Below are 13,645 nucleotides of genomic sequence, written 5' to 3' on the forward strand. Positions count from 1 at the left end.
AATCTGTTTCTTTTTTTTTTAAAAAAAGAAAAACCTAAGATTTTTGGACCCAATTTCATGATTTTTGGGGTCTGACTTTTGATCTCTTGATGTTGGAAATACTGTGAATACTATCAAGTACAAGGTCTTTAACAGAAGATGAAGATGGCCATAGTGGAAAACAATGGTGTCACAGAAATATAAACCCAGTTCTTATTAAAGCTTGTTGGGAATTCTGATCTCCTACTCAGCCATTGCTCAATAATCCAAAGTGCATATGTTTGTCCATTAATTGCAGGCATTAATTGTACCTATCCAGTAATATCCGCTACCTCTTCCATTGGCAAAGATCTAGCTCCAATTTTATATTCTCCCTTTCCACAACTGTTGAATGTGGAGAATTAGATGGATGTTTGTTTGGTTGGAAGAGATCTTCCTAATTTAGTTCAGGGAAGGAGACAGCATAGGATCTGCCAGCTGAAATGTAATTCATTGAGGTCTCAGACTCTTAGTGCACAGCTCCTTCCATGGATAACAGACCAGTTCTGGTCACAGCACATACTGTTCTGAAAATTAACTTTATCCCTCTGTACTCAAGTGGGGAAAAAAGCAGTGCTCTCAGCCACATGTCTCAAATGGGAGATTCCATCCCTCTTCTCCCCAAACAAACTTCTGTATAGAGAGTCTACTCAGTCAATGGCTCGACTGGTAGCAACCCCCTTGTTTCACAAGTGGAAAACCATTGAATAGTACTGGTCTATTATGGCTCTGTTATGGCTTTCCAGATATAACTTCCCCATTAAATGTCAAGTTTCTGCTACAAAATGGGTGACCTGAACTACGTGGCTGTTACAATTACAAATAGTATTCATAAAACTAAATGGAATTCATAACTGGACACAGATAAATACCCTATACCATCACACTGTCCACCATGGCTCGTCTGTCAAAGTCAGATTAACCACGGGGCTGCTGCACTCAGAAGTATCTCGCTCATCGTGTACCAGTTTGGTGGGCTGATGACTGAACTCTTTGCATCTGGAAATATTAGAAAAAGTGCCCTGCAGACTCTGTGTCAGGACCTGGGATGTGTGGTGGTGAGTGACATCCTCCAGAGTTGGGTAGGACCCTGTTGTATATATTTCCTCACACCTTTCATACTGGTCCCCTGGACGATATATGAGATAGGAATGAGAGCGCAGCAGTAATACTGTTTAGGCCTTTCTGGCTGAAGAGGCTATAGCTCTCAGGCTTGATTTAACCTAGTGTTGGATATTTGGATGTCTCTGTCTCACAGAGGAGGTCATCTAGTGCAAGACCAATCCTCCATCTGGGACCAGAAAGGTTTAAAATGAATACTTTAAAGTGATTGTTTTCCTAGACCCCAAAAGAGAAGTCAACAAATAGAGCATGTGCTACTGGTTAATGCAAAGTCAATATTTAATTACTGTGTTAAACCAGTAACACATAAACTTGAATTTCTCCCGGAAGGCTTTTGTCTGTTCAAGGGTGTCCAAGCAAAAAGATTGAATCTTTGTCATATAATGTTCTCTTCATGTTTAAGAAATGTATTTTTTTGTACAAATCCCAACATTAAATAGGGCATTGACCTTATTCTAACTTTGCAAGGAGAAAGAGCATGGCCTTGGAACCTCATTCTGCACTACCGAGATTGGACCTCTTCAGGAAGCATTGGTACGTTTCCTGTCCTGATGACTGTCTCCAATCAGCTGAGGCTTTACATTTAAAGTTGGGAGCATTCTCTAATGAGATGTTGTATAGTACTTTAAATTCAGACAGATAGCTCTGACAGTTATTATAGCATTCATTCGTAACTAAATTCAACAAATATTGCTTCTCCAGTTAAGCATCGAATTCCAGTCCTCAGGAGCACTGACAGTCTCAGGGCACAGTAGTTATGCCTTATAGATTGAGATCCATTAGCTGTCCATTATTCACCAAATTCTGCACATTGATTATCCAGTCTTACCCAATTGTTATGCTTATAAAAAACACACGGAATCTTTTTCAAGGGTATAAGGCAATACGCCGCTTTTATTGAGGGTACAGTTTAAGCATTAAAATCAGCATATGCTTCCATTCTCTTTCTCACATGCGTGTACTCCCCCACCCCCCCAAAAAAATTTCTGCCGCTCGATCTTATAGTTACCAATCCTTAGTGTGGTTTGGTCAGTTTCAGTGGCCAGCTGAAACTGCACACAAGGGAGGGGAGGAACTGAAGCTGGCTCTCTGTTGGCTGCGTCCGAAGCTCCAATGTTGATGCAGAATGAATCCAAAGTTCCATGGCAGTACACCCTACTTTTATAAGTTCCCATAAAGTCTATGGACCTTGCTGTGTCAAATCGGAGCTGTTAATCATGAGGTAGTCAAGGTTGCTCCCAATCAGCATTATTTTGGGTTATTACTGGGAGTATCCACAGCAATTTCTTATCTCATCCCTCTGGCTCACCTCTTTATCTTATCCTTGGGGTGTATGCCTTTGCTTTAGGGTCGTAAATCTGTCATCCAGGTGATTCTGATGATAAGGTTAGTTCCTCTCGACCATCCAGCCCATCAGTACTGGCGCCTCCTGTCTCTTCTCTGTTAGCATGCCATACATTCTTCATTCACACACAAAACAGTAAATAATTTCAAAAGCATGAATTACAGTCATAACACTTCTGTCCTTCTAAAAACAATCATTAACATGTAAAGCAAAAAATAAAACCAAAACAATTTCTTCTTAGTAATTCAAAGCTAACAAAATAAGCAAAATGGAGTACAATTTACTCAATAACTTCTCCCCATTAGGCTTTTTGCCTACACAATGCCATTTCCTTTCTTTTGGTAGAACTCTTCTTCATATCTTAATGCCTAGGTTTAAAGGTATATCTGCCTCGTTTCAGATGTTCTGTAAAAGGTGATCCTACTTCTCACACTGAAGGTAAACTGCTATGAAAATCCCACTATAGCAGATGTGTGGGGCTTAGCATAAAGAAGAATAAGAAAACTTACCTGTTCTTATTACTTGAAAAAGGAATTTTTAGATAAGACCTAGCTCACCCTGCAAATATGTGGATCATCCAGAATAGAGATAGAAATTGACATCCAAAGATTTGGGTTGTGCATTAAGTGGAATTTACCATGCTCTGCTGTAGGAGAAATTATTGTGTTCTTTCCTCAAAGTATATTTATCAGAATCTGTCATTTTAGGAAAGTGAATTTGAATTATTCTGACTTTGAGACTTGGGCAAATACCAAACAGTGAGTGTGTGCAGAATCAGAATTAGAATTTGGGAGTTCTGAATGCTTGATTCATGCTCATTTCTCAGAGTCTATTCTTAAACGGGAAATCTGTAGTATAATCAGTTTTCTTGAATTGCAGTCCTGTGTTTTTTAATCAGAAAAGACCATTCTTCCTTTAATTTTTGTAAAGGTCTGCTGAAGTATATAAGCAAACCCTAGAGTAATTGGTGTAAAAATCTCTCGAAAAAGAATGTGTTGCTTGCTCAATATAGAGAATCTTGTAAGCATTTACCATCTGCAGAACTATTCTGAAATAATACATAGAGGATGTAAATAGGTCCTGGGCAGAATTCATTTTATTGACTCAAAGAAATAAGGTCAAAAGCAGACCTTGTTTCCAAGGGACCATAACTGCCATAATCATATTAGTGTGTTAAACTTCTTGAAGTTGTGAAGGAGGTTTTTCTGCAAACCCAGCAGCTTAGCTTTTAATGAGTGCAATCGTTACAAAAAAGTAATGTGGTAGAGAGAGGCTTACATAATAAGCCAGTTAAAAAAAAAAAGCCACAAAAATAAATAGTTGAAAGGGTGGAAAAATGAAGTGAATAAACCTGATTCATCGTTCATGAAAGTCTACTTAGCAATATTTCAGTCGCTGAAGACTTAATGAAGGGTAACAAGGATGCATCGATGTGAAAAGAGACAGCAATAAAAACAAATACCCCAAACCAGAATGTTCTTTTATGCGGTTCCCCTCCCTTCTCTGAATGTATTGACTCGTGATTTTATGTTTGATTCACCAAGTCAGTATTGACAATTTGGATCTGTTTTTGTTCCTAAGTGTTTTTTATTATTAGCTTTATTAGATCTGATCCTTGCTCGCAACCATTTGATTATCAGGAGAAGTTGAGCTAACTTAGAGGCTCCCAAACTGCGGTTCATAGAGCCCAAGATGGTGGTAACAGTGCTAGCTATCACATGGTGCTGGATCTTCTTCCTCCTCCTTTCCAGCATTATAGACCAAAAATACATTCCTAACAGCTAAGCAACTGTTGTAATTGCCACAGGGATGACATGCCAAACATTGAAATTCAAGTATCTTATGATCCAGGACCCTTCTCTGATCAGCTATGATATTTACAGAACTAAAGCCTTTTACTGCTTACAACAGAGTTCCACCTCATCCCAGCTTTTAAAAAGAAGTAACTTGTAAGTGATGTTGTAAAGCTTAATTTATTGTAACAAACAAACAAAACCCAACTTTATTTAAAAAAATTATTTAATGTTCCTAACTGACAACATTGTATTTACCTATCATACCTTTTACAAAATACAAGCATTTACAAGTATGGATATGTATCTAAATACATAGATATAAAATTATCAAAACCACCTAAATTTCTTTTTATCAACTAAGGCACTTAGCGTCATAATGGTCATTGAAGGTCAATGGGATTTAGGCTCATTCTTGATTAAGGTGCTTTTGACAATTTTAGCATAAACAAATTGCCACATAATAAATATAAACACATTTTTATCAAGTTAAAAAGAATGGACATTTCAGCCCAGCCCAGCAATCTTAACTCTGACCCCTGTATTTTTTTAAAAAATATATTTTTTGTTATCTTGATTTTGGTATCAAAATATTTTCAAAGGATATTGTTTAGCGACAAATGTCAATAGATAAATATATACTATATTTTAAGAGATTGCTGATGAAAGAATAGTATTTATTTTGGGGCAGAGCTAAAGTTTGCACACTTTTCTTTAATTACCAAGGGGGGAAAAATGTGACTGTGGGTGTTTTTATATTCACAGTGTGCATCAGTCTTGAAATGTGGATACTCCACAGCAGCACATCTGTAAGCATTTATGGAGACTCGTCATCATGGGATAGAAGTGTTGGTGCGCAAATGATCAGGAACTGAGTCATGTGCCCAGTACTGTCTCTCAGTGATAAGAGCAGCTCACTGTACATGCTCTGCCTGTTTGTTTGGAGTGAGAAGGGGGATGGCCTCAAACTTGGCTCTAGCAGACCATTCCATATCTCGTCTCCTTCCTTCGGTATCTCTTCTGTTCCTCACCCCCCCACCCCCCTTTTTTTCCCTTCACCACTCTGCTGACCTCAGCAGGGGACTTATTTTGCCTTGGTCTTCATAGACAAGGTCAGTTACCACACTGCTGCACTGGGTAGCACAGTGTGGAGAGGAGGTAAGCAGTCCTCAGTGGTGAAAGAACAGGTTAAGGACTATTTAGAAAAGCTGGACATGCACATGTCCATGGGGCCAGATGCAATGCATCTGAAGGTGCTGAGGAAGTTGGTTGATGTGATTGCAGAGCCATTGGCCATTATCTTTGAAAACTCATGGCAATCCGGGGAGTTCCCGGATGACTGGAAAAAGGCAAACATAGTGCCCATCTTTAAAAAAGGGAAGAAGGAGAATCTGGGGAACTACAGATCGGTCAGCTTCACCTCAGTCCCTGGAAAAATCATGGAGCAGGTCCGCAAGGAATCCATTTTGAAGCACTTGAAGGAGACGAAGGTGATCAGGAACAGTCAACATGGATTCACCAAGGACAAGTCATGCCTGACCAACCTGATTGCCTTCTATGATGAGATAACTGGCTCTGTGGATATGGGGAATGCGGTGGACATGATATATCTTGACTTTAGCAAAGCTTTTGATATGGTCTCCCACAGTATTCTTGCTAGCTAGCTAAAGTATGGGTTAGTTGAATGGACTATAAGGTGGATAGAAAGCTAGCTAGATCGTCTGGCTCAATGGGTAGTGATCAACGGCTCAATGTCTACTTGGCAGCCAATATCAAGCAGAGTGCCCCAGGGATCTGTCCTGAGGCTGGTTTTGTTCAATATCTTCATTAATGATCTGGGATAGATAATAATGGGATAGATTGTGTCCTCAACAAGTTTGTTGATGACACTAAGCTGGGGGGAAAGGTAGATATGCTGGAAGATAGGGATAGGGTCCAGAGTGACCTAGAGAAATTGGAGGATTGGGCTAAAAGAAATCTAATGAGGTTCATCAAGGACAAATGCAGAGTCCTGCACTTAGGATGGAAGAATCCCATGCACTGCTACAGGCTGGGGACTGACTAGCTAAGTGGCAGTTCTGCAGAAAAGGTCCTGGGGATTATAGTGGATGAGAAGCTGGATATGAGTGAACAGCGTGCCCTTGTTGCCAAGAAAGCTAATGGCATATTGGGCTGCATTAGTCGGAGCATTGCCAGAAGATCGAGGGAAGTGATTATTCCCCTCTATTCAGCACTGTTGAGGCCACATCTGGAGTATTGTGTCCAGTTTTAGGGGGCCCCCACTACAGAAAGGATGTGGACAAATTGGAGACAGTTCAGCAGAGGGCAATAAAAATTATTAGGGGGCTGGGGCACATGACTTATGAGGAGAGGCTGAGGGAACTGGGCTTATTTAGTATGCGGAAGAGAAGAATGAGGGGGGATTTGATAGCAGCCTTCAGTTACCTGAAGGGGGGTTCCAAAGAGGATGGAGCTAGACTGTTATCAGTGGTGGCAGATGACAGAACAAGGCACAATGGTCTCAAGTTGTAGTGGGGGAGGTCTAGGTTGGATATTAGGAAAAAAACTATTTCACTAGGAGTGTGGTGAAGCACTGCAATGGGTTACCTAGGGAGGTGGTGGACTCTGGCCTTAAAAATCTCTAAGGATGGAAACTTGACGAAGCCCTGGCTGGGATGATTTAGTTGAGGTCGGTCCTGCTTTGAGCTGGGGGTTGGACTAGATGACCTCCTGAGGTCTCTGCCAACCCTAATCTTCTATGATTTTATGACTAGGCAAATGCATCTGTGCATCTGGACCCAATGCTCATCCCTCCTCTGGCTATGGGAGTAACTGCCTCCTTTTCCTCCTCTCCTGAGTTGACCTTAGATTTTTGTCCCATGAAAGTGAGAACTGAACAAAATAGTTTTTCAGTTATTCTTCTGGGATTAGAGAAGACTTATTTTCCTCAAACAGTGACAAAAACTTATATACAAGGATTTGAGCAGGAACACAAATTGTGGACTGTATGGAAGTAATAGCATGAGAAGTTGTGTGCTTAGGAGGTCCTCCCAGTAAATATTCAGAAAGCAGATTTTAGCTTTCAGATTTTAGCTGCACTAGACATCAGCCATGGAGGGCAACCACGATGTATTTGGTTGCATGCCTTACCCACAGTGCCAGTAATCTCTTTCTTGCCCATCTAATCCTTAATGTCCCAGCCAAATGGCAGTGTCCATGTCATTTAAATGCTTTCCATTGTCCCTAGAAAGCTCCTTGTGCACTGGATGTCCCTATGTGCGAACATTAAGCGTCTGCATCTGAAAAGACTCTGGCGACACCTCGGGTCACATTCTTCCAGGCCCTGTCCATGCAGACTGGCTCAATGACTCCCTGCCACACTTGTCTTGTTAGTATTTCTGACCAAGCTAATGTTATGCTGAAAAGGCCAGAGGCTTGAGCAGTGCAGGGAAAGATTTAAATTGGTTTGGTGGCAGTGTTCATGAGAGTCAGATAACTACCACTCTCCTCCTCTGATTGACCAATGGGATGCAGCAAACCTGTGGAGAGGCAGCTATGATATGAATCCTTCTCATTCCCCCTTTCTCCTTGGAGCAGTGCATCTCTTTCCTTTGCCAAACGAACCAACAACATTTTCCAGACCCCATGAGGAAGTGGGAAGGCTTTTTCTGGGCAGTCTCCTCCCTATCCCCACTTCCAGGGACAGTACATTTCACCTGCAGTCTAACAAAATGCCCCTGCTATTGAGACAGGAGCAGGGTTATTTCCCACAAATGAGCTCCATTATTCTCCTTTTCAGAAAATGTTGCTTGTCTCTGTAAGGATAAAATATTGTTTTGTACATATTGAATATAATTTTATATAGAGAGTTCTTAATAATTGATCTTTGGTGATTCTTTAAAAGTACAATGTTTTGATTAGATTTTTATCTAAGTCTTGGGAATCTTGCAAATGATGTAATAATTTGTAAAATTATTTTAATAGGATACATTGTCTCAAAAAATGACAGAGGCTTCCTAAAACAGTTGTTTTAACTAGTACAGTAATCTAGTTCTTCGTGTTGAAATAATGTAGGCTTTTGCAACTTCAAATCAGTTTTAGCTTTGCTACAGTTAGATTTGCATTTGAATGGTTTTGGGCAGTGTGAGTGAATAAGCTCTGTACAGGGCAGGGCCTTGAGTATTGTCCTCATTTTCTGTTCTATATAGGTTTATATACTGCGATCATCACTGTAATATCAGAGTGACTTGCAGTAGAGCATTAAGCAACGTGACTACACATCTGTCTCATATTGTTTTTTCTCTCATCCTCTCCCCAGAGGGAACAGTGTGTGCAGTGGAATGTCTTATGTCTTGTTTGGGTAGTGTATGTGTGTGGGTTTTATTAAAAAAGAAATATACCTGTTGCTGTTGCTATGTGTTTACATTCGAGAAAGTAACATAAAAAAACATACCTTGCACCTGCTGCAGACAATAGTGAGATTTATGATGATCCTTAGTTCCTGGGAAAGGTCAGATGACATTGGTCAGGGAATGGACAAGTTCACCCAGTGGTTCCATCTAGATGTTGAAAAGGACTGGAAAGAGAACTGATCTTTGTGAAACTCCACAAGTGAGAGGCCTAGTGGTGGAGGTGCAGTTTCCCATCACTACTTATTATGTGCATCCCTCCAGAAAGGACTCAACCCATTTTAGCACATTATCCTGGATGCCTGCCTCTCTCATGTGAGACACATCATGGATGATAGGTCCATCAGTGTCCATTAGCCAGGATGGGTAGTGATGGTGTCCTTAGCTTCTGTTTGCCAGAAGCTGGGAATGGGCGACAGGGGATGGATCGCTTGATAATTACCTCTTCATTCCCTCCGAGGCACCTGGCATTGGCCACTGTCAGAAGACAGGATACTTTGGTCTGACCCAGTATGGCCATTCTTATGTTCTTGAGACAGTATAATATCATGGTCAACACGTCCAGTGTTGCAGAGGGGTCCAGGAGGATGAGGATGGATGTCTGTCTTCTGTCCATTGACAGGAGGAGATCATGCATCAGTGCCACTAAGGTGGTTTCGGTTCTGTGTCCTGGCCTGAAAACAGATTAAGATGGGTCTAGAATGTTCACTTCAGTTAGAAGAGCTTGATGTGGCCATTTGCTAGCTTCTATACAATCTTGCTCAGGAACGGGAGGTTTGACATTGGGCAGTAGTTGGATAGGACTGATGTACGCAGGGCAGGTTTCTTCAGTGTTGGTTAGCGTATTATGTGTTTTTGAAGGAGGAAAGGAAAATTCCTTCTCTGGATGAGGTTGATGGCTATTTGAGGCCTGGTCTACACTTAAAAATTAGGTAGACATAGCTTTTTTGGTCAGCAGTATGAAAAATCCATACCACTGACTGATGTAGCTTAGCTGCATATATACTGGGGGTTCGGTCAGCAATGTTGATGAAAGAATGGTTCCTTCAGCATAGCTAGGGTTGCTCAAAAAGGTGGTGTTCCTATCCCAGTGGGAAAAACCATTATGTCAGCGTGGGCTGCGTTTACTTTATGGGATTATGACAGCATGGCTATGGAGATTTAGCTATGCTGGTATAGTCTCTGTAGTATAGACATACCCCCAGTCAGGAGGAGTAGCACCAATTGTTCCTGACTCTTGTGCTAGTACATGAGATAGGAAGTACATGGCATCAGAGACTAGTACTGTAGAGTGTTTTTTAAATGCACAAAGTAAAGTGGGGGGGAAAAAAACCCTGAGAAACGTTCTTCTCTAACCATTCCCCCCCCCTCAGTTCTCGTATTTAGGTGTTACTTATAACTGTAGATAACACATTGCAATCCAAAAATATTCTTTGACTTTTTTTTCCAAATTGAATGTTTCTCTTTAAGGGTTAATTGTGATCAAGTAACACATTTTTAACCAGTTGAATCTAGATTAGCTTCTAAATTGTTTAAGAACCTATTATTTAAAGCATGTTAACACATTCTAGAATGGTACGGTAATACAAATAAAAAGCATTTTTCCAGGCATAGACAAAACCCAAGATTTTTTTTTTCTAACAGCACCCATAATGTGATATCTGCATAGACTCATACTCATGAGCTGTCCTCCACTGCATAGTGCGGAAGAGAGTGGAGGAATACGCATGTGTTTTCCCATGCAGAGCATAATTTGATTTGCTTGAATGACAAAGTAAAGAGGTCACTTTCAGGGAGATCTGACAAAGAAAAAATTGGAAAGAAATGACTTAGTAGATACAATTGTTAATTAACTTTAAAATTTAGAAAAATACTATTCTTTAAGCGGAAAAAGAGTAGTGAAAAAGGCAGTGGGAGATGGGGAATGGCATACAGTTCTTTGCTTTGGAACTGATAGGAGTTCAAGTCTTATTGTACAACCAATTTATTTTACTATATGAAGTCTTTGAACCATCAAAATATTTAAAATCAGATTAAAACTGCTACTCCTAAAGTGCTCAAAGGATTTAATCAGAGATACAGGTTGGGCTACCTATTTAAGGCAGAATCTCAATAAGCATTGTTTTCAGAGATTTCTAACTTTATTAAAATGTGTTTTAAATTCCATTAGTATTAAAATTGATGACTGGAAAACAACCTATACTGTATTATTCATTTTTTGCACTTAAGATTTATGTAAAAAACATTGGATTAGATATGGTACATTCTTTGTGAAAGTGTCTCAGAAATATAAATATAACTTTCATGTTTGTATTTCAGGAAACCCAGATGCCTTTACTGAAATTCTGCTGGATCAGGAACAAATAAACCCTATAAATTGCTCAAGTCAGCTAGAAGATTCTGGGTGTGATGTATCTAGTGACTGTGTATTTGATACTGTAGACACATCGCACAACTTTGGGCACTCCAAGCATAGTTGTAACACTTCATCTTGTACATTTAATTCTGAAATACTTCCCATATTGAATACCCATTGTACTAGCAAGGAAAATACTCTGGCTGCTCACATGCAGTTCTTGCAACATCTCCTTGAACTAAGAAAACTGACAGAAGCAGGAGGTCTGAAAACAGTCTTCACAAAGCTTGAAAGCGACTGCTCCACAATATCAGATTCTGTCTCTCGATTGCTTGATGGCCTGCTTACTTTTTACAAGAATCCTAAATTTCCTGTCTCAAATTTTCTGACAGAAGCAGTTTCTGTTTTGATCAATTTAATAACTGATGCTAATTTATCTAATCATGTTCTGAAAAAGTGTTTTGAGAAGCTAGAAGAATTTAAGAAAAACCTAGTTCAGATTATTTTAAGCAACAGCAATATCAATAGGGTAAGTGAAATGACTTCCAACCTCATTATCTATATTAGCATGAAATCGAAATATACAGTTTACGATAAGAGCATTGTTAGTTAGAAATAAAATATTTTGCCTCCATGGAACTTTCAACAGAGACTATGAAAAAGTAAATATGTAAAAGAGTGGGCATGTTGTAGCACACATGTCTTGTTGTGTTGGCTAAGAATAGGATTTCAATGAGTATCAGCATTTGAATAAAATTTTATTTGAATGTATGCAAAGTTCTCCTACTCCACCCCCAAATTTAGAGATTATCCTCCCAACTAGCCGATTATATGCAGATGAAAACAAATTTGTGGAGACCAGAATAAATACTGTTTTTTGCTTTGCTGTGTGAGGCGATTGTGTAGGTTGACACAGGCTACTAAATGTGTCCAATATTTTTTTTTCATTTGCCTGCATTAAAGATGTGGGGTCAGATCTTCAGCCGGTGTAAATCAGCATACTTGCATTGAAGTCTGTGGAATTATACTGACTCACATTATCTGAGGATCCAGTCTCCTAAAGCTTGAAAATAATATTTAAAAATAAAACACAGGAATTAAGAAAGGAACATAGGAATTGAATGCCCACTATTATGAGAGTAAAGAGGAGTGCAAACTTTGCCTTTTGTATACCATACATTTTATATTTCTCTATCATGCTATTTCTGATTAGTTGTCTCTGTTACCTCAGAATTTGACATTCTTGCATGTACCCCAGAACTTAACAGTATTGTTGTCAGCCATTTTGTATGTTCAACCACTGCCAGCTAAAAAACAAATATCACATAGCGAAAAATAATCTTAGGCCTTTGTAAGGCAAGGTCAAACAACTGCATACTTTGTTTGCTAATGAAAATATTTTTTGTAAATTTTGTTTTATTTTTTGCTTAAAAAATAAATAACCTTAATTTTAAATACTCTTAACATATTATTATTTATTATTATAACTAAAATACTAAAACATTTTTAAATAATAAATTTATTAAATATAACCCAATAAAAATTACTATACTAAAATCACTCGAAATTATATATTTTTTGTTAAAAATAACTATAAAAAATTAAATTTGCTTTAAAACAGTCCAAAAAGCATTTCTAAAAGCAAAAAGCTAACATGTAAATTCCCCATCAGCTAAACTAAAAAAAAAACCCAGCTATTAAAAGCCTGGCTAATAATCACTCAAAACTATCTCAAACTATAAATAACTATATCTAAAATATCCTAAACCTATTGCATGCCTCTGTGTGTGTGTATAATGCTTAAAATCTAATAAATAATAACTTTAAATAAAAGCACACTTGCTTGTACAGTATCACATGTCAAACAAATAAGCTACGCTCCTTATTAATTTATTCCTAACATTCCCTAAAAAACCTCAATTAAATTACCACTGCTTTAAATTCTTTAAAAAAAAAAATGGTAACAATCTCTTCCAAATTAAATAGTCCCAGTCTTTCTCCAGGTGGAAGTTTTTTCCAATGCCTGCCCTTGAACTTTCCATTTCTGCTCTGTTCTTTTGAGTAATGAAAACTGAACACAATATGTAGATTTTATTAAGTATTTTAAGTACATACAAAACCCCACATGAATATAAATGAAAGGGGAAGGGCCTAATTATTGTACAGGTATGTTTTACTGAGGGGAAAAGAGTTAGTGGGATTATTCATGTGCAGAAATCTTTCCATGATCAGAGCCTTAAATGTCTAATTTCAAGACGTTCTCATAATTGGATTTCTTTGTTGTGTTCTATTTAGCTAGTAAATACATGGGATGCTGGCCAGTAGTTTGGAAGGGCTTGAGAATTTCAACTACTCTATACTTGTGACATAAGGAATAGAGCAGCATAAGCCTGACTACACTGGGGCTTTCTTAAAGCAGCTGACTCCTCTTTTCTCTGCTGCTGGTCACTCCACTCTCGGCTCTTGGTGCAGAGCAAAGTATCAGAACGCTGTACCTCCGAGCAGAGGAGCCAACAGCAAAAATAATGAGGGTAGTTTAGAGATGGCAGAAGAGCAGATATTGAGTGATTTTCAAGGGCTTCTTGAGGATCAATTTGCATCC

The 13,645-nt window shown here is 38.8% G+C and overlaps 1 protein-coding gene across 1 annotated transcript in view; it reads left to right on the plus strand.

Moving 5' to 3' along the window:
• MEI4 (meiotic double-stranded break formation protein 4) overlaps nucleotides 1–13,645 on the plus strand; it is a 132,430-nt gene that overhangs the window by 23,745 nt on the left and 95,040 nt on the right. The window contains exon 3 of the mRNA XM_073336649.1: nucleotides 11,007–11,572. Coding sequence (XP_073192750.1) covers nucleotides 11,007–11,572 — 566 coding nt within the window. The remainder of the gene's footprint in view (nucleotides 1–11,006; nucleotides 11,573–13,645) is intronic.

The sequence above is a fragment of the Lepidochelys kempii genome, chromosome 3 (genome assembly GCF_965140265.1).
Source record: "Lepidochelys kempii isolate rLepKem1 chromosome 3, rLepKem1.hap2, whole genome shotgun sequence".
In the NCBI taxonomy this organism is placed as follows: Eukaryota; Metazoa; Chordata; order Testudines; family Cheloniidae; genus Lepidochelys; species Lepidochelys kempii.